A 26376-nucleotide genomic window follows, 5' to 3' on the forward strand; every position below is an offset into this window, starting at 1 on the left:
AGATGGAAGCTGCTTGCCATTTGAAAATAACATGGTCTTTGATTTGTCTGCATTCAGCACTAACTTGAGCTGAAACAAACAGGACTGAACAGTATCAAAGGCTGACTGCAGGAACTCAAGGGATTTTAAAATTGAAGAAGATGAACAATAATTTACTGTATCATCATAATAAAAATGGGACACAGCATTAGACAAATTATCACAAAGATTATTCACATAAATTGTGAACAACAGGGGCCCTAATATAGAGCCTTGAGGTACGCCCTTTAAAACAGGGAGGAAAGAGGAAGAAGACCCGGAGGCTAGGAAGAAGACCTGTTGGTTAGATAAGTCAATCTTGTGGAGTCTATCTGCCAGGATGACATGGACAACTCTGTCAAATGCTTTTGATAAGTCGATAAAAAGAGCTTCTCAATAGTTTTGGCCATCTTGTGCCTCTGTGATGTCATTTACCACTTTAACAGCAGCAGCTGTTTATGAAAACCTGACTGATATTGTGAGAGAAGACCATATGTATCTAAAAATGTTTAAGTTGTTCACCGACCAACTTTGCTAAAATTTTAGAGAGAACACACAATTTAGAGATCAGCCTGTAGTTGTTAACTATAGAGGGACCACCTTTCAGCAGGGGAACAACATAAGCAGACTTCCATATTCTTGGAATCTCATTTTCATAAAGAGTAATATTAAAAATACAACCCCTGGCAAAAATTATGGACACAGACATGACACAAAACTAAAGTAATTTCAAATGGCAACTTTCTGGCTTTAAGAAACACTATAAGAAATGAGGAAAAAAAATTGTGGCAGTCAGTAACGGTTACTTTTTTAGACCAAGCAGAGGGAAAAAAATACGGAATCACTCAATTCTGAGGAAAAAATTATGGAATCATGAAAAACAAAAGAACGCTCCAACACATAACTAGTATTTTGTTGCACCACCTCTGGCTTTTATAACAGCTTGCAGTCTCTGAGGCATGGACTTAATGAGTGACAAACAGTACTCTTCATCAATCTGGCTCCAACTTTCTCTGATTGCTGTTGCCAGATCAGCTTTGCAGGTTGGAGCCTTGTCATGGACCATTTTCTTCAACTTCCACCAAAGATTTTCAATTGGATTAAGATCCGGACTATTTGCAGGCCATGACATTGACTCTGTGTCTTTTTGCAAGGAATGTTTTCATAGTTTTTGCTCTATGGCAAGATGCATTATCATCTTGAAAAATGATTTCATCATCCCCAAACATCCTTTCAATTGATGGGATAAGAAAAGTGTCCAAAATATCAACGTAAACTTGTGCATTTATTGATGATGTAATGACAGCCATCTCCCCAGTGCCTTTACCTGACATGCAGCCCCATATCATCAATGACTGCGGAAATTTACATGTTCTTTTCAGGCAGTCATCTTTATAAATCTCATTGAAACGGCACCAAACAAAAGTTCCAGCATCATCACCTTGCCCAATGCAGATTCGAGATTCATCACTGAATATGACTTTCATCCAGTCATCCACAGTCCACGATTGCTTTTCCTTAGCCCATTGTAACTTTGTTTTTTCTGTTTAGGTGTTAATGATGGCTTTCGTTTAGCGTTTCTGTATGTAAATCCCATTTCCTTTAGGTGGTTTCTTACAATTCGGTCACAGACATTGACTCTAGTTTCCTCCCATTCGTTCCTCATTTGTTTTGTTGTGCATTTTCGATTTTTGAGACATATTGCTTTAAGTTTTCTGTCTTGACGCTTTGATGTCTTCCTTGGTCTACCAGTACGAGGTCTGTTCAAAAAGTAACAGACCTTTTTATTTTTTCAAAAACTATATGGATTTGAATCATGTGCACTTGCATCAGCCAAGCTTGAACCTTCGTGCGCATGCGTGAGTTTTTTCACGCTTGTCGGTTGCGTCATTCACCTGTGGGCAGGCTTTGAGTGAGCACTGGTCCACCCCCCTCGTCGTATTTCTTTTGTCTGGGAAATGGCTGAGAAACTGCCGCTTTGCTCCATGAAATTTTTTTCAGAAACTGTTAGAGACAGCCAGTTGGAAACCATTCGAAAGATTCAGATGGCTTTCGGTGAAGATTCTGTCAGCGTCACACGGATTAAGGAGTGTTAAAACCTTTTTAAAGATGGCCCACAGCGGCGGAGGGCGCACGGCGCACCGAGCGGCTGTCGACAGGCTGGAACGACCAGATCATTTCTAAACTGAGCGCTGTGTTGATCCGGGACATCGTGTGACTACCACAGAAATGGCAAGAGAGCTGGACATAGCACTTTTGCGGCACATTCCACTGTTACAGGAGATTTTGTAATGAAAGACGTGCAGAGGATTTCGCGCGTTGGCACGGAGCCACTCATGGTGCGCAACAAAAAAACACCTCCGTGTTGGAAACCATTCCGAAGATTCAGACGACTTTCGGTGGCTTTTCAGTTGAGTGAGTATCCGAGAAATTGTGTAACAGTTGGACATGCCACAACATATCCTGTGAGACTTCCAACACGGAGGTGTTTTTTTGTTGCGCGCCATTAGTGGCTCTGTGCCAGGTGTTAGTTTTGGGGATGAAAATTTACAGGGTGATTCCATAATTTATTCCTCTGAATTGAGTGAGTCCATATTTTTTTCCCTCTGCTTGGTCTAAAAAGTAACCGTTACTGACTGCCACAATTTTTTTTTTCCTCATTTCTTATAGTGTTTCTTAAAGCCAGAAAGTTGCCATTTGAAATTACTTTAGTTTTATGTCATGTCTGTGATCTGCTTTTTTTCTACAAAATTAAACAACTGAATGAACATCCTCTGAGGCCGGTGATTCCATAATTTTTGCCAGGGGTTGTATGACAGAGGTTCTGTTATAAAGTCTGCAGCTGACCTCAGAAAGAACAGCTCAAGGTTGTCAGGTCCGGCAGATTTATTTAAATCCAAGTGCTGTAAAGTCCTCTGGACATCGGCTACATCAAAAGGAGTCAGATCAAATCCTGAATCTTTAGTATCAATAAGTGGTGATTGAGGGCAAACCCCCTGTACATTAGATTGATATGGATGTGAGGACTCAAATAGAGATCCTGAAGAAACAAAGTGTTCATTAAAATAATTAAGAATGGCTGATTTGTCAGTTAAAATATGTGCATCTTTTACTAAAGGTGCCCTGACACTTGCACGACTTTGATCCACGCACTTAAACGCACATCGTCGTGATGATCCCACCTGCTGTATTGTATGTAACACAGCGACTTGCTTTGTTCCACTGGCTGCCACGCATTGTGCGCTGGATGTTGCGTATATAAAATAATTTCATAGCAGATTAATTAACCGGAATGACAGAGGACCGTTTCAGCAGCAGCTTTTTTTTTCTTCTGTCTGGTGCACTGAATGAAGTGGAGAACGTATTTGGGACTGTCTAAAAAGGTGATTGTCATGTTTATATTGTAATGGGTTGGTAAAACAGTTGCATGTTGATCCCTTTCTTGTGAGCAGCTGTAAAAGTATATTCATGATAGATTTAATATTTCGTTATCATTGTTCAGACAAGCTGCGCTCTGATGCGGTGCGCTGACGCAATCACTCGCACTCACGCAGTATTTTTGAATTGTTTGCGCAGTGTTCATGTGAAGTTCACGTAATTGATGCGTGATGGATATTTTGAACATTTAAAAATTTTCTTTGCGCATGTGCACGAAACCACCCACAGTTTACAATGGTTTACAGTGAGTTTGAGACGAGTTTACTCTCCTGCACAGCAGGTTTCATTCCCAAATTAAGATTTGACTGCTTTCCAGAATATCTTAGGATCATTTAGGTTATGAGTAGTTTTATCAACATAAAAATAAGATTTAGCCTTTTTAAAAAGGAAAGCAATGGGATGTCTGAGCTGCTTGAATATCAGCCAATCACCTTGGGATTTAGAATTTTTGGCCTTAGCCCAAGCATCATCCCTTGCTTTAAGGAGACTAGACAGCTCAGGGGAGAACTAAGGATTGTTTCTACCCTTCACTCTAGCTTTGCGGAGAGGGGCATGTTTATTTATAATAATAATAATAATAAAAACATCATAAAAGTACGTCCAGGCCAGTTTGGAAGTGTTGACTCGTTAACTATTTGTGTTAAGTTAAAAGAATCACACATAGATTTAAAACTATCAGAAACAGAAGATGACCAATCCCAGTTCAAATCTTCTATGAGAAGAATCTCATTGAAGGCTAAAGTCGAAAGCTGTTTATTCAATGATGATAAAGTCTTACTACTAGCAGAGGGTATAGCAGCCTATGATGGTGATAAAGTGGCCCATTAGAAAGTCCACCTTCAGAGTAAGAAATTCAAATTAACTGCTGAGAAAAAGAGATGATTGAATCGTGACATGAAATTTCTGTTTGACATATATTGCTATGCCACCACCTTTTCTGGGACAGTCACAACTAGAGATGTACTGAATCCAAGATTTGGTTTTGGATTCGGCCGAACATTGGCCTTGTTGACGGGGTTCGGTTTCGGCTGAACCCTAGAGCACCAACCGAACCAAATCCTACCGCGCGTAAGCACAACGTGATTACGTCTTTAATGTTTAAGGCCGGGTTCACACGGCAGGATAATTAGGCCAATATCGGACCCGATCTTCCCCTTCCGAAAATCTTAAGGACGCCCCGACAATCGTGATGATGCTAAAGATAATCTTATCAGATATTCCTGCCATGTGTGGTGTGTTCAGAGCGCTCTGATCTGCTCGGAAGGACGTCAGGAGCGCTCCGATCATAAATCGGGTATATTCAACATGTTGGATTTTCTTGGCCCAATATCACAGTGTGTGTGGTGTCCTCCGACCAAAACAAGTATGCAGCCTGCAGAATGTGACATGCAGCCAATCAGAAAGCGAGGTGACGGACGCACAGAGCGGAAAATAAAATCAAAACAGCTGTTCTGACTTACCAGAAAGTCTGGTGGTCGCGCTGTCCCCACTCCTTTAAAGAACGCCTTTTCATTTTCTTTTTGTATCGTTGTTTCCCTCTGTTTTAAATAGTCCACAAAGTACCTCTGTTTGTTTACTCTGAGGTCATGTTTAATCTCGAGAGATTTCGCGAGATTTCCTGTCTGAGCTGTGAATGTCCGTGCGTGAAATCTGTTCGTGTGTGGTGTTGTTGTCCTTGCCGTGTGGCTGAACACCACACACTGTACGACCAAACCTGTTAGAGCTATGATTTTTTTATCTTCACGTGTGTGGTCTCTCAGGTTTTGGAAACCTAAGATAATTTTAAAATCCTGTCGTGTGAACCAGGCTTAAGAGAAGATAAGTTATGTTCCTAATTAAGCCTATAGTAGTAAGTGCTTGAAATTGAAGTGTGTTCCTTGACTGTGGGCATTAATGATTATCAAGATTCCCAGCACTTTTTTTCTGAGGGAAAAAAAAAACAGATTCAGCATTCAATAGGCTGTCACATTTTTGTTTGAAAATAAAGTTTAGGTCTATCCAAGAGTTGTAAATGTGCTAAATGTGCTATGTTTTAATTTGTAAATGCACTATGTTTTGCTGTATTCTTTTACTTTTTTTGATCAGCAAAGAGCACTTTATCAATGGCTCACTGTTACTGACAGGCCTTATTCCTTTAGCAATAATGGCACTTTTTGCTCTCTTTCTTTGTTCTTTGGAATGAACAGAACACTAAGCCTGTACACTGAATGGCTTTAAGCTTAACATTTCAGTGGTGTTCTCTAAGTGTGACTATATTCAAATAAAAAAAATAATGGTAGAAGTTATTGCCTATGTTATATCTTACTGTTAAGGAAAGGAAATACTGTGCATTGGTTTTCACTGCATTATAATGTACTAGCTGATGATCGGAGTAGGATTCAGTTTCGGATTCGGCCAAATCTTAAGCAGTGGATTCGGTATTCGGCAGAACCTTAAAAATCAGGATTCGGTACATCTCTAGTCACAACTAAAAACATTGTAACCTTTAATAGCAATGTCTTTGTCTGTGATGGATCTCTTTAGCCAGGTTTCAGATAAGACAAGAATGTCAGTATCAGTCCATTTAGCCCAAATTTTAACTAAGTGAAGTTTTGGCAATAGACTTCTAACATTTAGGTGTATAACACCAAGCCCTGATCTAGATTTAAAATCCATTGGAGTACTCAGACAGTTTATATCAGGGCTGGGCTTGAGTTCAGTGTTACCAGAGAGTAAAAGCAAAAGAAAGATAAAATATTTCTTCAGGATGTGTAGGTACTGGTTGAGTAGAACTATGTTTATACCTTGAACTACCACGATTTGGGGGATAAGAATAAAATGATAGCAACCAGTCATATGCACTAAATAATACAACAAAGTGGGGCAAAATAACATCATCAGTACAATGCATAGTGCAGCTGGGACAGAACTTGAAGAAGACGGTACTCCAGCTGGTGCTTTTTCTGGGAAACAAAAAATGATAAGGAACAGCACAGTCTTCTCAAATTTGCTAATGGTAGGCAGAAAAAAAAGAGATAAAAGAGCAAACACTACCCTTTCCATCATAAAATTCAATGGCTGAGTGCAGTTTCTGCGGAGCCAGTGGAGGATAGCTGCTGTAGGGCTGGTGGAGGATAGCTGCTGCTAGAACACACCACCAGGTAAATTGCAAAAAGGCTCAAGCCTTAAAACAGACCAGGCAGTTCAGACAGTCCAGTGTTGGGCCATAAACCACCAGGGTGATTCCAGAAAAACTCCAGGCTTCACACAGTCCAAAAACAAGGCCAGGCCTCAAAGGGACCCAAAGCAATTAATACTAAAGTGCCCAAAAAATAAGCTCCAGAGATCTCAGAGTGGGTAAAAATAAATAAAAGACCTTGCAAAACATCCCACATTGAAGCCAAGTTTTCATAAATAAAAGACATTACAGTAGATAACTAAAAACATTAAAATTCAGACCTCACATTCAGACCTGACAAACAGTTACATTGGCTGCCATCTTGTGAAAACTCCTTCAGAGTTGTCATGGTGTCCTGGTGGCTTCCCTCACTAGTCTCCTTCTTACATGGCCATTCATTTTTTGAGAATTACCCACTCCAGACAGAGTTACTACACATATTCTTTGTATTTCTTAATGATTGATGTAAATGAAGCCCAAAATCTAATCTGTAACTTGGAAATGTTCATGTATCCATCCCCAGACTTGTTTAAATAAAATTGGCTATAACAGCGACAATTTGTATTAAAATATGATATTTAATTTGTAATTCTTAAATGTTTAATGTGATATTTTGTTAACTCTCTTGAATGAAAGCTAACAACACAACAAGCAGAGCTTGATTGTTTTATTTCAGCTACATTGTAGTGGTGCACAGAGACAAAATAATAAGATTTATGCCACTGGTTAACTACTTAGCAGAATGGACCTGATTGTATAAACAGTTAGAATTAAGCAGTTTTGTCCCATATTGGTGAGGTAGGTCCATTGTGAGCCACAGTAACCTGGTGCTCGACCTTGTGTCCATAGCTCTCCAGACTGAAGCATGAGTTGGCCCAGGTGAAGCAGGAGCTCCAGTACAAGGAAATGGGAGTGGAGACCCTGCAGGAGTGAGTGTTCCTCTTTGTCTGTGTCCCAGGACCACCCTTCTCCTTCCTACACACGCGGCCCTGCTGCTTCCCACCCATCATCCGTTTCCAAATATTTTTTCTTTCTCATATCCACACAGCTCTCATTTGTCATCTTCACCTTCACATAAGCTTTTCTTGGCTGCTTGTTCTCTTCTTCCTCTGCACATGTATGTTTCATGAAAACTGTGGTGGAAAAAAATATATAATAGAAATATAGACATAAAATTTTAAAAACAGGGCATCAAGGTGGATAAGTGGTTAGGACCATTGCTTCACAGTGAAAAGGACTCAGGTACAAATCCAACCTGGTCCTTCCTTTTTGTGTGGGATTTGCATGTTCTTGTGTTTGCATGACTTCCCTCCAGGTTCCAAGGTGAATTGGAAACTGTAACTTCAACTCTGACCATAGGTGTGAATGAGTTTGTCTGTGGATATATGTCGGCTCTGTGAGAGAGTGGCGGCCTGTCCAGGGTGTGCCTCGCCCCTCGCCCAATGGCAGCTGGGGTAGGCTCCAGCTTTCCGTGACTCTTAATTATTATAAGTGGGTTCAGAAAGTTGAATTTTAAATGTAGTTAATAATATCTTTTTGCAGTTTCTGTCATTATTCTATATTTGTTCAAGCATCAAATTGAATAATGACCATTTCAATCATTTTGAATGCAAACACAAACCAAAATGAGACGTATGGAAAATGCAGGAAAAACACCCCTCAATGATCCTTTGACTTCTGTTTGTTGTCATATTGTTGCAGACACTATAAACCCAAGGCATTTCATGTTTTGTATGAACAGCTTCATTTTATTTGTTAATAGACATCTATTCCTCCATTTCAGTCCTGCCACACATTCCAAAAAATGTTAGGGAAGGGCAATTTAGGCCTGGTAATGAGGATAATAGAATAAATAATGGCTAGCATGTTTCCTGTGGGGATCCATGGGCCTTAGATTGGGTAATGTTTATAAAATAGGTAACTGAAATTTTTCAAGGGTGGTAAAGCAAAGTTTCTATAAAAAGCTGGAATGGTGTGTGAATCCAGAATGTTTTTAAAACCATAGACCTCAACAGTTTTTAGAGGAAGAACTCAACCATTTTGTTTCCTGTTAATTATGTAATTTTTTAATGTTAATTTACTGTCTTAATGTATTTATAAATTGTTTAGGTTCTTGTTATCATATACACACTATTATTATTTTATTATTTATTATTACTTCTATTTTGATTTTTAAATGGACCACAAAGTAAATAAGTGTTTTCACTTTTGTCTGTCATCCATATATTTTTAATGTGTTTACATTTATATTATGTACTTACATTAAAGGACATGTCTCACATTTTTTAATGACCCTGTTAGTAAGACAGCATAAAAGTACCCATGATTTAAGTGTCTCCACACACGTTCTAATTCATTGGTGATCTCTGGTGTAATTTATTCTTCTCACTCTGAGTGTTAGCAGGTGCATTTCTGGAAAACGTGTCACTCAGCAATCCTCTGCTTTTTTAAGTTTGTGACGTCCTTATTAGCAAAACAGAAACATCCCAGTGACTGACAGACAGTGGGAAAAGAACCTGCTCCGTCCGAAAACTAAGCTTCTGAGCTGCCTTTCGAATGTGATGGCTCGAATTTACAGATGGGAGATGACACGCTTCACCCTGAAACTCAACTTTTTCAGAGTGTTGGATTTTGGAGCCTGAAGTGTGGTGATGCGCTGTTTCTGTGGATGCTGGTTTACTGAAGCTGTGGACGTGGGGACATCTGACACTGGTTTAACAGACTGCCTGGACATGGAGATGAAATTGATACATTGGAAAAAGTCAGAATACATTATTTCCAGGAATTAATGGACATTATTTAACGTGCCACGATTGTGAGAGAGACGAAGCTGGAGCTGGCTTCGCGCACATGTGTGGAGTAGGGATGGGACCGATCTGATCCCGGATCGGTATCGGGTTGCGATACTGACGTAATTCACGTATTGGAAAATACTGCTCCAACCCGCGACATTTTCCAATACCGGAGAAGAGCCACTGTGAATCCTCTTAACTGCTGTTGTTTGCTCTCTGCTTGTTTACTGCTGAGTGGGAGGAGGAGAGGGAGGTTTTCTGAAGCCGGGCTGTTTGAGATAGCTCTCTTCCGCAGTGTTCTAGCTGCGGTTAGCAGCAAAATTCTGCTCGGTTCTCAGGTTCAAATTGTCTGTTTGTCAAGCACGGATTTTCTGAAAAATTAACTGAATTGTTGCTGAAAATGTGTGCTAAAAGTTAGTTGCTTCACTGCCCCGAGGCTGTAAAACGGCAGCTCAGCGTGCAGCTGAGGACAGCGAAATTCTGTCCGCTGAAAGGAAAGAAGTCTCCCATTAAAATCCTGTGTGTAAGCTCTGTGCTGATACATTTACTTTACAGTTGAAAGGCTTCGCGTTTCCAAAAAGTTTGAAGCTTGCGCAGCAAGAAACCGCTGGTTTCGAGAGGAAGAAAAAGAGACAGATGGAGGGACAAAGAAAGCGAGCGAGAGAGAGAGAAAGAGAGCGAGAAAGAGAGAAAGTGCTGTCTTTTCTCTTTAAGCCTGTAATAAGGCTGTAAAAGTCTATAAAAAAAATAAAAGAACTTAATTCTTTCCCCAAAACATCAAGTCGAGGCTTTCATCTTAGATCCACCCTCTGGCAAATTGTAGCTCAACTTTCAGGTCTCCTTTTTAAAGAAAATCCTCATATAAAATCAACAATAATGATAATATTAAAGCAAACAGAGCTCTGGTATCGGTAAAGTATCGGTATCGGCAGATATCCAAGTGTGTGTGTGTGTGTGTGTGTGTGTGTGTGTGTGTGTGTGTGGGCTCGCGTGGGCTGCTGCTGCCTGTTGCTCCTCTCAGCTCACTGTGAAAAGGAATGTCTCCAAGACGGTTTATCCCAGGCAGCAGATGTATTTTTTTTAGATTTTATTGATAACAACACTCATAATTAATCGTGCACAAAGCTGAACCTGGAGCAGAGATGGTTATTGACAGGCTGTGTTTATGACTCAGCCGTGTAGGTGCACAGAAACCTTCAGAGAGCTGCAGCTTTTACCGTGACTGCATCACAATTAACAGTTTTCACTTAAAAACGAGTCATCATAACACAACATCACACTTATGTAAACTTTGGAATTAATGTGTGCCTGTTTTTGGACGTCTCCGTAGCTGTTTGCTGGTAATGCTATATACTTTGTAACCGGTCACAGAAGTGCACAAAGTAATCCCTGTGTATCATTGGATGGCCACTATCAACCTAAGTCTGAATTTGTTTGATTTTGGTACGACATGTCCTTTAAACTTACTAAATAAAATCATGCACACATACATGTACACAGACACCACTTTGCGTTTAATATATAGATAATTTACTGCCCTCTGCTGGGATGGCATGTGAGTCCAGAATGTAATTATCAACATTAATGGTTCAGTATTTTTAGCCAAAATCCATAGTTTATCCAAAAATATTAGTCCTATCAATGTTCCATTTTGGTGGCATTCATCCAAGACCCAAAATACATAAGCATACCAAACAACAAATGTCAGCTCTCTACAGTTTCTCTGTTATCGAAGGTAGATACACGCACACATGCACATATACACAGATGCCACTTGGCTTTTAATGTGTAGATGATTTACCACCTCCTGCAGGAATGGCATGTGAGTCCAGAATGTAATTATCAACGTCCATTGTTCAGTGTTGTTAGCCAATATCTGTAGTTCTTCCAAAAATATTAGTCTGTCTCAACGTTCCGATTTGGCAGCATTTATCTTTGAGCCAAAATACATAAGCATGCCTAACGACAAATTTCAGCTCTCCCCAGTTTGTCTGTGATTGATGTTATTCACATGCACATGTGCCCACATACGAGGTCTGTTAGAAAACTAGCCGACCTTTTTATTTTTTGCAAAAACTATATGGATTTGAATCATGTGCGCTTGCATCAGCCAAGCTTGAACCTTCGTGCGCATGCCTGAGTTTTTTATGCCTGTCGGTTGCGTCATTCGCCTGTGGGCACGCTTTGAGTGAGCAGTGGTCCAGACCCCTCGTCAGATTTTCATTGCGAGGAAAATGTCTGAACGATTTGGAGCTTTGCTGCATCAAATTTTTCCAGAAACTGAGAGAGACAGCCAGGTGGAAACCATTCGGAAGATTCAGACGGCTTTCAGGGATGATTCTATGGGGATCATACAGATTAAGGAGTGTTACAACCGGTTTAAAGACGGTGCACAATGGCGGAGGGCGCGCCGCGCTCCGAGCGGCGATCGACAGGCTGAAATGACCAGATCATTTCCAAACTGAACGCTGTGTTGATCCGGGACGCCATCTGACTACTACAGAAATGGCAGAAGAGGTGGACATACCACTTTTTTTTTTTTTTTACCGGACCATGCAAAACCACATTCTGCACACAATAAAAAGGCATGGCTGCAGAAAAGATGGTACCGGTACAGGGCTGGCCTACCTGCAGTCCTGACCTCTCCCCAATTAGTGCAGCAGATAACAGAATATTTACAGATGAATCCTTCAAATGGTTATGCAGTTACCAAATTTGGCACAAATACTCCTTACAAATTACTCTTTTGGAAAAAAAAAACGGACTGGCCACTTGAATTTTCAATAGGCGACCAGGTAGGGATCAATTGAAGAATTACACAAGGGTCAGAATTTAAAAATGATCCAATCATGTTGAGAACTATGCCACATTATTTGTCTGAACATAAAGATAAATACAGAATGTGAAGATTTTTTAAATGTTGAAAAAAAGGTGTAACAATGATACACATCTTAAGATGTGTTTACAGGCAGAATGGGATGATATATTTACTTTATACGTCGTATTAAACCCTCAACTATGACTGAACTTGAGGCCAGACTACCTGATATTTTAGCTTTGAATCTGGAGAATGCTAAATCAGTGAACAGCCTCGCGGATAGTCTAAATTTAACGCTTAAAACTACACTTGATAAGATTGCGCCTCCTCTTTTAAGGTCACACCCTCCTAAGGCACAGTTACCTTGGTTCAATGATTATTTGCCTGACCTCAGGCAGAAGGCTAGAGGTTTGGAACGGAAATGGCGTTATTCCAAATTAGAGGTGTTCCGCCTTGTGTGGCGGGATGCTATTTTAGATTATAAGCGTGCACTACTGGCCACGAAGCGGATCTATTACTCTGATTTGATCAGTAAAAACAAACATAACTCAAAGTTTTTGTTTGACACGGTCGCATTTCTTATTTACGGGCAGCCACCTGTTAGTCGTTCTCTCTTTTCAGCACAGGATTTCTTGGATTATTTTGAGAAGAAAATAGAAGATATTAGGCTGAGCATATCTCAGCATGCCTCGGTCCAGCCATTGAAACCTGCTATGGAGGTGGGCGCTACCATTGAGGTGTTACCTAGATTGACGGAATTTAATAGTATTTCATTGGGCGTGCTGACGAAACTTGTGGCGTCTACAAAAAGCACAACCTGTTTATTTGATCCCATACCAACAAAATTGTTTAAGGACCTGTGGCCCACTCTTGGGCCAACTGTGCTGGAAATTATTAATCTGTCATTAACCTCTGGATCTGTTCCGAAATGTTTTAAATCAGCAGTGATTAAACCATTACTTAAGAAATCTAATCTTGACCCTAGTGTATTGAAAAATTACAGGCCGATATCAAATCTATCATTCTGTTCCAAAATTTTAGAAAAGGTGGTTTCACGGCAGCTCATAGACCACCTTACTGAGAATGATCTCTTGAGCCGCTGCAGTCTGCTTTTAGGAAATATCACTCCACAGAGACAGCGCTCACTAAAGTTGTGAATGATCTTCTGCGAGCAATGGACACCACTACGTTTCTGGTGTTGTTAGATCTCAGTGCTGCGTTTGATACTGTGGATCATCATATTTTGCTCAATAGGTTGGAGAATTTTTTTGGGATTACTGGAAGTGCCCTTGCCTGGTTGACGTCATATCTGTCCAGTCGTTCTCAATGTGTCTTGTATAATGGCACTACCTCTGACCTTGCTGACATGAGATTTGGGGTTCCACAGGGATCTGTTTTAGGCCCCTTGCTTTTCTCCCTGTATGTGGCACCCCTTGGGCGTATACTGCGGAGTTTTGGTTGCCTTTCATTGTTATGCTGATGATACTCAGTTGTACATGCCGATAACTGCGGGAAATCTCACTCCCATAAAATCCCTGGGGGACTGTCTTCTATCAGTGAGAAGTTGGATGTCTAGTAACTTCCTACTTTTAAACTTTGATAAGAATGAAATGATGGTTCTTGGTCCAGCGAGACATCGGCATCAGTTTGACCAGCTGGCGCTCAGCCTGGGTTCCTGTGTCATACATCATACGGACAAAATGAGGAACCTTGGGGCAATTTTTGATCCCACATTGTCTTTTGACCTCCACATTAGGGATGTTACTAGGACTGCTTTTTTCCATCTGAGAAATATAGTGAGAATCCGCCCCATCCTGTCTATGGCTGATGCTGAGACCCTGATTCATGCTTTTGTTTCTTCTAGACTAGATTATTGTAATGTTCTACTTTCAGGGTTACCACAGTCAAGCATTAGGGGTCTTCAGCTGGTTCAGAACGCTGCCGCCAGACTTCTGACATGTAGCAGAAGGTCTGAACATATCACACCCATTTTGGCATCTTTGCACTGGCTCCCTGTCTCTGTGAGAGCAGATTTTAAGGTTTTGTTATTGACTTATAAGGTTGTTCATGGACTGGCACCATCTTATCTGGCTGATCTGGTGGAACTCTACGTGCCGGTCCGGGCTTTGCGGTCGCAGGATGCGGGACTTCTCTGTGTTCCCAGGGTGAAGAAGAAGTCAGCAGGTCAAAGAGCCTTTTCGTATCATGCACCCACCCTGTGGAACAGTCTTCCTGCGACTGTGAGGCAGTCTGAGTCTGTGGACATTTTTAAGTCAAGACTTAAAACCTATTTTTATTCTCTTTCTTATGGATAGTTTTTATTATTATTTGTTTTATTCTTTTACTTTTGTTTTATTTATGTATTTGAATTTTTTATTCATTTTAAATTATTTATTCAATTTTATGTTGACTTGTTTTATGTAAGGCGCCTTGAGACGGCTTTTGCTGTGATTTGGCGCATTATAAGCTAATTAAATTAAATTAAATTACTTTCATCAATTGGTAAGAAATCAGAATAGTTTTTCACTCAAATATTGTTAAATGAAGTGAAGACTGCAGTATTCAAGTAATAAAAATAAAATTAGTTGTAATTGTTAAATTGAACATCAGTGACATGACATCAGAGAGCCATGCTCTGGTGTGGGTAGATTCTACACACACTACATGCCGTACCATGTCTGAGTCCATCTGGATTGTGCCCCAGACTAGCTTTGCAAGTAGACCTCCCCCCTGAGGGGGTGCTAAAGGTGTTCTGGTACAGTACGGATCACCTAGTATGATTACGCCCTTAAAGGTGACGTAAAGAAATAAGGGCAAATATGGAATCTTCCGTTTTAGAGACTGTGCTTTTGTGTTTATTTGTGCAGGTAGCATATACAAGGCGCTTCTTAAAATATCATATGGGTTTAATGACAGAAAATGAAAACTGAATAAAAAAAATACATTCTATGTGTATTCACCCCTTTCAACTCAGTCTTTTGTTTATGCACTTTTATCTGCAGTAAATATTCTTTAGTCTGTCTTGGAAGGTTTCTATCAGCTTTGTACATCTCTAGTCTGCATTTTTTCCCCCATTTCTTCTTTACAAGCTGTTCATGTTAGGAGGGATTTGAAAATGAACAGTTTTTTCCAACTCGAGCCACAATTTGTCTGGAGGATTGAGATCTTAGCTCTGTTTTGACCACTGCAGAACATTGTTGTTGTTGTTTTTAAACCATTGTTATGAAGATTCTTCTTCCCGATTTTTCAGCAGAGTTCAGAGTCTCCTAAATTCCTTCTGGCAAATGTACCAGGATTTCACAAGACCACAGTATTCATGTTCAGTCTCTGCAGTCACAGCCACTGAAACTTGACGGGATTGTCTATGACGTAGTTTCAAATCATGCAGGTTCACTCAGCCTTTTTCTTCTGTAAAATTACACCTGTGTCACAATCATTTCTTCATGACTGATTTGCAGTCCTCTCCTGTAAATTTGGTTCTGCTAATCACTGAAGAAATTTGGATTTGAGATCAAAAGATGAATATGAGAACACTGTGTTGGAAGAAGACTTTTGTTTTCGAATGTTTATGAGAACATGTTAAAGATGTGCCTGCATGTGACCTGTATGCACAAAGAACTGTGCAGCTAATGTTTGAGCTTTTGACCCTCAGACCTAACTTACTTACTTACTGGCATCAGAGTAAACATCAGGTAAATGCATGGAAAAATAAAAAGGTCACCTTTCTGCTGCATGTTTTACCTCAGGGACCTTTTGTGGCTGCTGGCTGCTATGTGTTCTGACAGGTTGGTGCTAATCGGTTAATGTGCCAGAAATCATTTCATTTGCATCCGCTTGCTCAAAACCACAGTGTTGTGCACCTAGTGCACTCATGATTCATGTGGCAGGACAGATGACGCTGGACTACAAAATACACATGCTGAATGAACATGGGTGAAAGCCAGTCCCTTTGCACAAGTACTTCTATGTGTGCACTCAGATACACCCCAAATGGATTTGCAACCACTGAGCAACTTGTTTTTGTGTCCGCCACCAAGGTTGGACCCAATATATTGATTTTTTTTTCATATCCTTGCATGCAATAACAGCATCAAAACTGTGACTTATATGAGGCTGTTCATTAAAGATTTCCCCTGACCCATTTCTGGTTATTGTAGGAGGCTGAAATTGCACATATATAATAATACCTATCTCTGTAGGTCACATGATAATTTGCAACCCTGAACACCTAACAGTTTCTGGTGCTACAGTGGCATAAGGTGTGAGAATCAAGCCAATTGAATGCAGAGTCATTTGAATGCAGAGCCGTCATCAGGTTCTTGTACTTGAGAGGCTGCACACCAAGGGAGACGTTCAATGAGACGAAAGAAGATTATGGGGAGGATGCTTCATCATATGACGTCGTCAAGCACTGGCATAGTCAGTTTGGTTGGACATCGGTGGAAACATCTCTCATTCCCGGGCAACAACAATCCGCCATTGATGAAGATACCATACGGCCAGTAGAGGCCACCATTTTGGAGGGTCGCCGCATAACTGTTCGCCAACTGGCCTAAGATGTAAAAGCACCTGTAAAGAGAAACCATTAGGAGGTCAGGGCTGCACATTATCACTTGACCTATAGAGATATGTATTATTATTATACATGTGCAATTTCAGCCTCCTACAATAACCGGAAGTTGGTCAGGGGAAATCTTCAATGAACAGCCCTCATACATCACTGAATTGTTGGTTTAGTACTTTGTTTCGACTTTTACAGCAGCCAAATTCATTTGTTTGTTTTAAGGGTTTTTCCCATCAATACAGTGCATCCAAAAAGTATTCAGTGCTTCAATTTTTCCAAAAATGAAGATGAAAATGATTTTTTTTTTCTCAAAATTCTACACACAATATCCCATAATGACGATGTGAAAAAAGGTTTTTTATTTTAGCAAATTTATTAAAAATTAAAAAGCTAAGAAATCACATGTGCATAAGTATTCATAGCCTTTGCCATTGAGCTCAGTTGCATCCTGTTTCCACTGGTCATCCTTGAGATGTTTCTACAGCTTAATTGGAGTCCACCGTGGGTAAATTCAGTTGATTGGACATGATTTGTAAAGGCGCACGCCTGTCTACATATAAGGCCCCACACTTGAGAGTGCATGTCAGAGCACAAACCAAGCATGAAGCCAAAGGAATTGTCTGCAGACCTCCGAGACAGGATCGTCTCAAGGCACAAATCTGGGGAAGGGTACAGAAACATTTTGGCTGCTTTGAAGGTCACAGTGGCCTTCATCATCCGTAAGTGGAAGGCGTTCAGATCCACCAGGACTCTTCCTGGAGCTGGCCGCTTGTCTGAACTGAGTGATCGGTGAGAAGGGCCTTAGTCAGGGAGGTGATCAAGAACCTGATGGGCACCAGCAGTTTGCTGTGGAGAGAGGAGAACCTTCCAGAAGGACAATCATCTCTGCAGCAATCCACCAATCAAGCCTGTATGGTAGAGTGGCGAGACAGAAGCCGCTCGATAGAAAAAGGCACATGGCAGCCCGCTTTAAGTTTGCCACAAGGCACCTGAAGGACTCTAAGACCACGAGAAACAAAATTCTCTGGTCTGATGAGACAAAGATTGAACACTTTGGCATGAATGTCAAGTGTTATTTTTGGAGGAAATTAGGCACCATCCATACAGTGAAGCATGGTGGTTTTTCAGTGGCAGGAACTGGGAGATTAGTCAGGATTGAGAGAAAGATGAATGCAGCAATACACAGAGACATGCGAGATGAAAACCTCCCCCAGAGTGATCTTGAAATCAGACTGGGTCAATGGTTCCTCTTTCAGCAAGGCAATAACCCTAAGCACACAGCTAAGATACAAAAGGAGTGGCTTCAGGACAACTCTGTGAATGTCCTGAGAGGTGTGTAGTCTTACACACCTCTCTGCAGCTTCTCTCCCCCTGCCATCCCTCATTACCCCATCCCCGTAGAGACGGTGCCTGCCTCCAGACTACCAATAACCAGCAAAAATCTATTTAAGCATAAAAATTCAAAAAGAAAAAATAATATAGCACCTTCAACTGCACCACAGACTAAAACAGTTAAAATGTGGTCTATTAAACATTAGGTCTCTCTCTTCTAAGTCCCCTGTTGGTAAATGATATAATAATTGATCAACATATTGATTTATTCTGCCTTACAAGAACCTGGTTACAGCAGGATGAATATGTTAGTTTAAATGAGTCAACACCCCCGAGTCACACTAACTGTCAGAATGCTCGTAGCACGGGCCGGGGGGGGAGGATTAGCAGCAATCTTCCATTCCAGCTTATTAATTAATCAAAACCCAGACAGACTTTAATTCATTTGAAAGCTTGACTCTTAGTCTTGTCCATCCAAATTGGAACAGTCCCAAAAACCAGTTTTATTTGTTATTATCTGTCGTCCACCTGGTCGTTACTGTGAGTTTCTCTGTGAATTTTCAGACCTTTTGTCTGACTTAGTGCTTAGCTCAGATAAGATAATTATAGTGGGCGATTTTAACATCCACACAGATGCTGAGAATTGACAGCCTCAACACTGCATTTAATCTATATTAGGGAACTCTATTGGCTTTGCTCAAACGTAAATGAGTCCACCCACCACTTTAATCATATCTTAGATCTTGTTCTGACTTATGGTATGGAATAGAAGACCTAACAGTATTCCCTGAAAACTCCCTTCTGTCTGATCATTTCTTAATAACATTTACATTACTCTGATGGACTACCCAGCAGTGGGGAATAAGATTCATTACACTAGAAGTCTTTCAGAAAGCGCTGTAACTAGGTTTAAGGATATGATTCCTTCTTTATGTTCTCTAATGCCATATACAAACACAGTGCAGAGTAGCTACCTAAACTCTGTAAGTGAGATAGAGTATCTCGTCAATAGTTTTACATCCTCATTGAAGACAACTTTGGATGCTGTAGCTTCTCTAAAAAGAGAGCTTTAAATCAGAAATGCCTGACTCCGTGGTATAACTCACAAACTCGTAGCTTAAAGCAGAATAACCCGTAAGTTGGAGAGGAAATGGCGTCTCACTAATTTAGAAGATCTTCACTTAGCCTGGAAAAAGAGTCTGTTGCTCTATAAAAAAGCCCTCCGTTAAAGCTAGGACATCTTTCTACTCATCACTAATTGAAGAAAATAAGAACAACCCAGGTTTCTTTTCAGCACTGTAGCCAGGCTGACAAAGAGTCAGAGCTCCTATTGAGCTGAGGATTTCCTTTAACTTTAACCTAGTAATGACTTCATGACTTTCTTTGCTAACAAAATTTTAACTATTAGAGAAAAAAATTACTCATAACCCTCCCAAAGACGTATCGTTATCTTTGGCTGCTTTCAGTGATGCGGTATTTGGTTAGACTCTTTCTCTCCGATTGTTCTGTCTGAGTTATTTTCATTAGTTACTTCATCCAAACCATCAACATGTTTATTAGACCCCATTCCTACCAGGCTGCTCAAGGAAGCCCTACCATTATTTAATGCTTCGATCCTAAATATGATCAATCTATCTTTGTTAGTTGGCTATGTACCACAGGCTTTTAAGGTGGCAGTAATTAAACCATTACTTAAAAGCCATCACTTGACCCAGCTATCTTAGCTAATTATAGGCCAATCTCCAACTTCCTTTTCTCTCAAAAATTCTTGAAAGGGTAGTTGTAAAACAGCTAACTGATCAGCTGCAGAGGGTATGGTCTATTTGAAGAGTTTCAGTCAGGTTTTAGAATTCATCATAGTACAGAAACAGCATTAGTGAAGGTTACAAATGATCTTCTTATGGCCTCGGACAGTGGACTCATCTCTGTGCTTGTTCTGTTAGACCTCAGTGCTGCTTTTGATACTGTTGACCATAAAATTTTATTACAGAGATTAGAGCATGCCATAGGTATTAAAGGCACTGCGCTGCGGTGGTTTGAATCATATTTGTCTAATAGATTACAATTTGTTCATGTAAATGAGGGAATCTTCTTCACAGACTAAAGTTAATTATGGAGTTCCACAAGGTTCTGTGCTAGGACCAATTGTATTCACTTTATACATGCTTCCCTTAGGCAGTAGTTATTAGACGGTATTGCTTAAATTTTCATTGTTACGCAGATGATACCCAGCTTTATCTATCCATGAAGCCAGAGGACACCACACCAATTAGCTAAACTGCAGGATTGTCTTACAAGACATAAAGACATGGATGACCTCTGATTTCCTGCTTTTAAACTCAGATAAAACTGAGTTTATTGTACTTGGCCCCACAAATCTTAGAAACATTGGTGTCTAACCAGATCCTTACTCTGGATGGCATTACCCTGACCTCTAGTAATACTGTGAGAAAATCTTGGAGTCATTTTTGATCAGGGATATGTCATTCAAAGCGCATATTAAACAAATATGTAGGACTGCTTTTTTGCATTTACGCAATATCTCTAAAATCAGAAAGGTCTTGTCTCAGAGTGATGCTGAAAACTAATTCATGCATTTATTTCCTCTAGGCTGGACTATGTAATTCATTATTATCAGGTTGTCCTAAAGTTCCCTAAAAAGCCTTCAGTTAATTCAAAATGCTGCAGCTAGAGTACTGACGGGACTAGAAGGAGAGGCATATCTCACCCATATTGGCCTCTCTTCATTGGCTTCCTGTTAATTGCTAGAATAGAATTTAAATATTCTTTCTTCTTACTTATAAGGTTTTGAATAATCAGGTTCCATCTTATCTTAGGGACCTCGTAGTACATATCACCCCAATAGAGCGCTTCGCTCTCAGACTGCAGGCTACTTGTAGTTCCTAGGGTTTGTAAGAGTAGAATGGGAGGCAGAGCCTTCAGCTTTCAGGTCCTCTCCTGTGGAACCAGCTCCCAATTCAGATCAGGGAGACAGACACCCTCTCTACTTTTAAGATTAGGCTTAAACCTTTCCTTTTTGCTAAAGCTTATAGTTAGGGCTGGATCAGGTGACCCTGAACCATCCCTTAGTTATGCTGCTATAGACGTAGACTGCTGGGGGGTTCCCATGATGCACTTTTTCCTTTCTCTTTTTGCTCTGTATGCACCACTCTGCATTTAATCATTAGTGATCGATCTCTGCTCCCCTCCACAGCATGTGTTTTTCCTGGTTCCTCTCCCTCAGCCCCAACCAGTCCCAGCAGAAGACTGCCCCTCCTGAGCCTGGTTCTGCTGGAGGTTTCTTCCTGTTAAAAGGGGCTTTTTCCCTTCACCACTGTAGCCAAGTGCTTGCTCACCAGGGGTCGTTTTGAACGTTGGGGTTTTACTAATTATGTATGGCCTTGCCTTACAATATAAAGCGCCTTGGGGCAACGTTTGTTGTGATTTGGCGCTATATAAAAAATTGATGATTGATGATTGATTGAGTGGCCAGCCCAGAGCCCAGACCTGAATCAGATTGAACATCTCTGGAGAGATCTGAAAATGTCGTGCACCAGCGCTCCCCATCCCAACCTGCTGGAGCTTTGAGAGGTGCTGTAAAGAGGATATGGGCGCAAACTGTCCAAAGATAGGTGCACCAAGCTTAAAGTGTAATGCTGCAAAAGGTGCATCAAGAAAGTCTGAGATAAAGGGTGTAAATAGTGATTTCTTCGTTTTTTATTTCGTCCCGTCACTAAAATCCACGGCATTCATTCATGTCTGTCTGCACTACTACTGCACTGATTTTGATGAACTTTTTGCCACAGATGGATATTAGGCCACGGAAAACTCCATTACAATTTTGGAGGTGACTCAGATCCACATTCTGGATCAAGATTTCACTTTATTTAGACTTTGAAGGATTACGGCAAAACTACTTGACAGATTTTCACCAAAATTCCACCACACATTGGGATTAGGCTTGGGAAGACTCCATTAAATTTTGAAGGAGATCTTGATCTGAATACGAATTCTGGATCAGGTTTTCACTTTGTAGACTTTTAAGGATTACATCAAAACTACTTCACAGACATGACATCATGATGTAAAACCAAGATCAGGAAGTCACTGTTTTGTTTCAGCTTGTGAATTAAATATCAGATTGCAACATCTTGATCAGTCAAACCATTCTGGATCAGTATATGCAATTATTGCAGTGTTGTGGAATCCAGATCCAGGTAAACTCTGGGCCACATTCTTTTATTTTGAGTCCTCATCAACCCTTGGCAGATATCAGAAATCTCAGATTGCTCTTGTTTTTAATAAATTTGCAAAAATTTCAAAAATACTTTTTTCATGTTGACATTATGGGTTTTTGTGTGTCAAATTTTGAGGGGGAAAAAGGAATTTACTCTGTTTTGGAATCAGGCTGTCACATAACAAAATGTGGAAAAAGTGAAGTGCTGTGAATACTTTCCGGACGCACTATATCCTATTCAGGAGGTGAGGCTCAGTTGGCTTTTATTCTGCTGATGGCGATTGACTTGGCCATTCCAGAACCTTCCCTATTTTCCCCCTGATGAAATTCGTTGTCAAGTTGGCAGTATGCTTTGGAATTGTCTTCTTGCTGCATGAGGAATTTTCTGCCAGTTATTTTTGGTGGAATTCTCAGTGAATTGGCAGACACAATGTTCTAGTAGAGGTCTGAAATCATTCGGCTGGTACTGTCATTTAAATCATTAAGTATTTATAAGTTTTTTCCAGATGCAGCTGTGCATGAATGGGGCATGTCACTGCCTTCTTCCACCTGGTTTTACAGATGGGTATATTTGCTATGACTTTGGACTGTTTTTCACCTTGATAGAGGTTCCGCTTGGCCTTGGTGCAGAAAATCTTCTTAATTCTTTGTGGCTCATTTCTATACTTTGAATCCCCCTCTGGCCAAAGGCCCGAAGGGGGATTATGTTGTGGTGATGTCTGTCCGTCCATCCATCCATCCATCCATCCATCCATCCCAAAAAGCCTGCATTCTGAAATCAACTCCTCTCACATTTTTGGAGGAATTTCATGAAACTTGGTACATCTCCTTGTTGTAATTTATTGTCATATCGTTGGAGTTGGGCCCATTTTACCAGAGTTATGGCCCTTGATTAACAAATGTAGACTCCATCAGTTTCATGAGTGGGTGCCTGCATTCTGAAATCAACTCCCCTCACACTTTTAGGAGGAATTTTATGAACCTTGGTACAAGTCCTTGTTGTATGTTGGCAATATGCATATTCTCATATCGCTTTTGAGTTGGGCCCAGTTTACCAGCCTTATGGCTGTTGATTAACAAATCTCAACACTGCCAGTTTCATGAGTTGATGCCTGCATTCTGAAATCAGCTCCTCACATATTTAGGATGAATTTTGTGAAACTTGATACAAGTCCTTGCAATGTTATCAGAATGTAGCAAACACTTGTACCAAAGCAGCATTTGCCAGCAAGGAGATATTCTGCTGTCAGAGCACTGTTGTTTCAAAATGCAATCTTGCTTTCCGATTCTTTCTGTTAATTAGTGGGTTCCATCTCATGGTGGATGCATCAGGGATGACAGAGAAGAGGAGAGCTGGAGCCTAGTGAAGGACTTTGCCGCCTGGTGCCACACAAACCATCTACAGCTCAACTCCTCGAAGACAAAGGAGCTGGTCGTTGACTTTGGGAAGTCAAGACCAAGACTGTGCTCAGTTCTGATCAAGGGAGCCGAGGTGTAGGCTGTGGATTCCTACAAGTACCTCATGCTGTGGCTGGACACCAAACTGGACGGGACAACCCACATCAACCATCTGTACAGAAAGGGACAGAGCAGGAAACTCCTCAATCAATCAATCAATTTTTTTATATAGCGCCAAATCACAACAAACAGTTGCCCCAAGGCGCCCCATATTGCAAGGCAAGGCCATACAATAATTATGTAAAACCCCCAACGGTCAAAACGACTCCCTGTGAGCAAGCACTTGGCTACAGTGGGAAGGGGAAAAACTCCCCCCTAACAGGAAGGAAACCTCCAGCAGAACCAGGCCAGGGAGGGGCAGTCTCTGCTGGGATGGTTGGGGCTGAGGGAGAGAGAACCAGGAAAAAGACATGCTGTGGAAGGGAGCAGAGATCGATCACTAATGATTAAATGCAGAGTGGTGCATACAGAGCAAAAAGAGAAAGAAACAGTGCATCATGGAACCCCGCACGCAGTCTACGTCTATAGCAGCCATAACTAAGGGATGGTTCAGGGTCACCTGATCCAGCCCTAACTATAAGCTTTAGCAAAAAGGAAAGTTTTAAGCCCTAATCTTAAAGTAGTAGAGAGGGTTGTCTGTCTCCCTGCATCTGAACTTGGGAGCTGGTTCCACAGGAGAGGAGCCTGAAAGCTGAAGGCTCTGCCTCCATTCTACTCTTACAAACCCTAGGAACTACAAGTCAGCTGCAGTCTGAGATCGAAGCGCTCTATGGGGTGGATATGGTACTACGAGGTCCCTAAGATAGATGGGACCTGCTTATTCAAAACCTTATAAGTAGAAGAAGAGAATTAAATTCCTATTCTAGAATATAACAGGAAGCCAATGAAGAGAGGCCAATATGGGTGAGATATGCTCTCTCCTTCTAGTCCCTGTCAGTACTCTAGCTGCAGCATTTTTGAATTAACTGAAGGCTTTTTAGGGAAACTTTTAGGACAACCTGATAATAATGAATTACAATTAGTCCAGTGCCTAGAGGAAATAAATGCATGAATAGTTTTTCAGCATCACTCTGAGACAAGACTCTCTCTGATTTTAGAGATATTGCGTAAATGCAAAAAAAGCAGTCCTACATATTTGTTTAATCTGCGCTTTGACTGACATATCCTGATCAAAATGACTCCAAGATTTCACACAGTATTACTAGAGGTCAGGGTAATGCAATCCAGAGTAAGGATCTGGTTAGACACCCATGTTTCTAAGATTTGTGGGGCCAAGTACAATAAACTTCAGTTTTACTCTGAGTTTAAAAGCAGGAAATTAGAGGTCATCCATGTTCTTATGTCTGTAAGACAATCATGCAGTTTAGCTAATTGGTGTGTGTCCTCTGGCTTCATGAATAAATAAAGCTGGGTATCCTCTGCGTAACAATGAAAATTTAAGCACTACCATCTAATAATACTGCTAAGGGAAGCATGTATAAAGTGAATTAAAATTGGTCCTAGCACAGAACCTTGAGGACTCCATAATTAACTTTAGTCTGTGAAGACAGATTCCCCATTTACATGAACAAATTGTAATCTATTAGACAAATATGATTCAAACCACCGCAGCGCCAGTGCCTTTAATACCTATGGCCTGCTCTAATCTCTGTAATAAAATTTATGGTCAACAGTATCAAAAGCAGCACTGAGGTCTAACAGAACAAGCACAGAGATGAGTCCACTGTCCGAGGCCATAAGAACGATCATTTGTAACCTTCACTAATGCTGTTTCTAGTACTATGATGAATTCTAAAACCTGACCTGAAACTCTTCAAATAGACCATTTCTCTGCAGATGATCAGTTAGCTGTTTTACAACTACCCTTTCAAGAATTTTTGAGAGAAAAGGAAGGTTGGAGATTGGCCTATAATTAGCTAAGATAGCTGGGTCAAGTGATGGCTTTTTAAGTAATGGTTTAATTACTGCCACCTTAAAAACCTGTGGTACATAGCCAACTAACAAAGATAGATTGATCATATTTAAGATCAAAGCATTAAATAATGGTAGGGCTTCCTTGAGCAGCCTGGTAGGAATGGGGTCTAATAAACATGTTGATGGTTTGGATGAAGTAACTAATGAAAATAACTCAGACAGAACAATCGGAGAGAAAGAGTCTAACCAAATACCGGCATCACTGAAAGCAGCCAAAGATAACGATACGTCTTTGGGATGGTTATGAGTAATTTTTTCTCTAATAGTTAAAATTTTGTTAGCAAAGAAAGTCATGAAGTCATTACTAGTTAAAGTTAATGGAATACTCAGCTCAATAGAGCTCTGACTCTTTGTCAGCCTGGCTACAGTGCTGAAAAGAAACCTGGGGTTGTTCTTATTTTCTTCAATTAGTGATGAGTAGAAAGATGTCCTAGCTTTACGGAGGGCTTTTTTATAGAGCAACAGACTCTTTTTCCAGGCTAAGTGAAGATCTTCTAAATTAGTGAGACGCTATTTCCTCTCCAACTTACGGGTTATCTGCTTTAAGCTACGAGTTTGTGAGTTATACCACGGAGTCAGGCACTTCTG

The 26376-nt window shown here is 40.6% G+C and overlaps 1 protein-coding gene across 4 annotated transcripts in view; it reads left to right on the forward strand.

Moving 5' to 3' along the window:
• Positions 1–26376, forward strand: part of wwc3 (WWC family member 3) — a 181101-nt gene that overhangs the window by 68878 nt on the left and 85847 nt on the right. For 3 of the 4 annotated variants that reach the window (XM_034180588.1, XM_034180589.1, XM_034180590.1), the window contains one exon: positions 7463–7542. The exons of the other annotated variant lie outside the window; for it this stretch is intronic. In XM_034180588.1, the coding sequence (XP_034036479.1) occupies positions 7463–7542 (80 nt within the window). The remainder of the gene's footprint in view (positions 1–7462; positions 7543–26376) is intronic. 4 annotated transcript variants of the gene reach the window in all.

Source organism: Thalassophryne amazonica, chromosome 10 (genome assembly GCF_902500255.1).
Source record: "Thalassophryne amazonica chromosome 10, fThaAma1.1, whole genome shotgun sequence".
In the NCBI taxonomy this organism is placed as follows: domain Eukaryota; kingdom Metazoa; phylum Chordata; class Actinopteri; order Batrachoidiformes; family Batrachoididae; genus Thalassophryne; species Thalassophryne amazonica.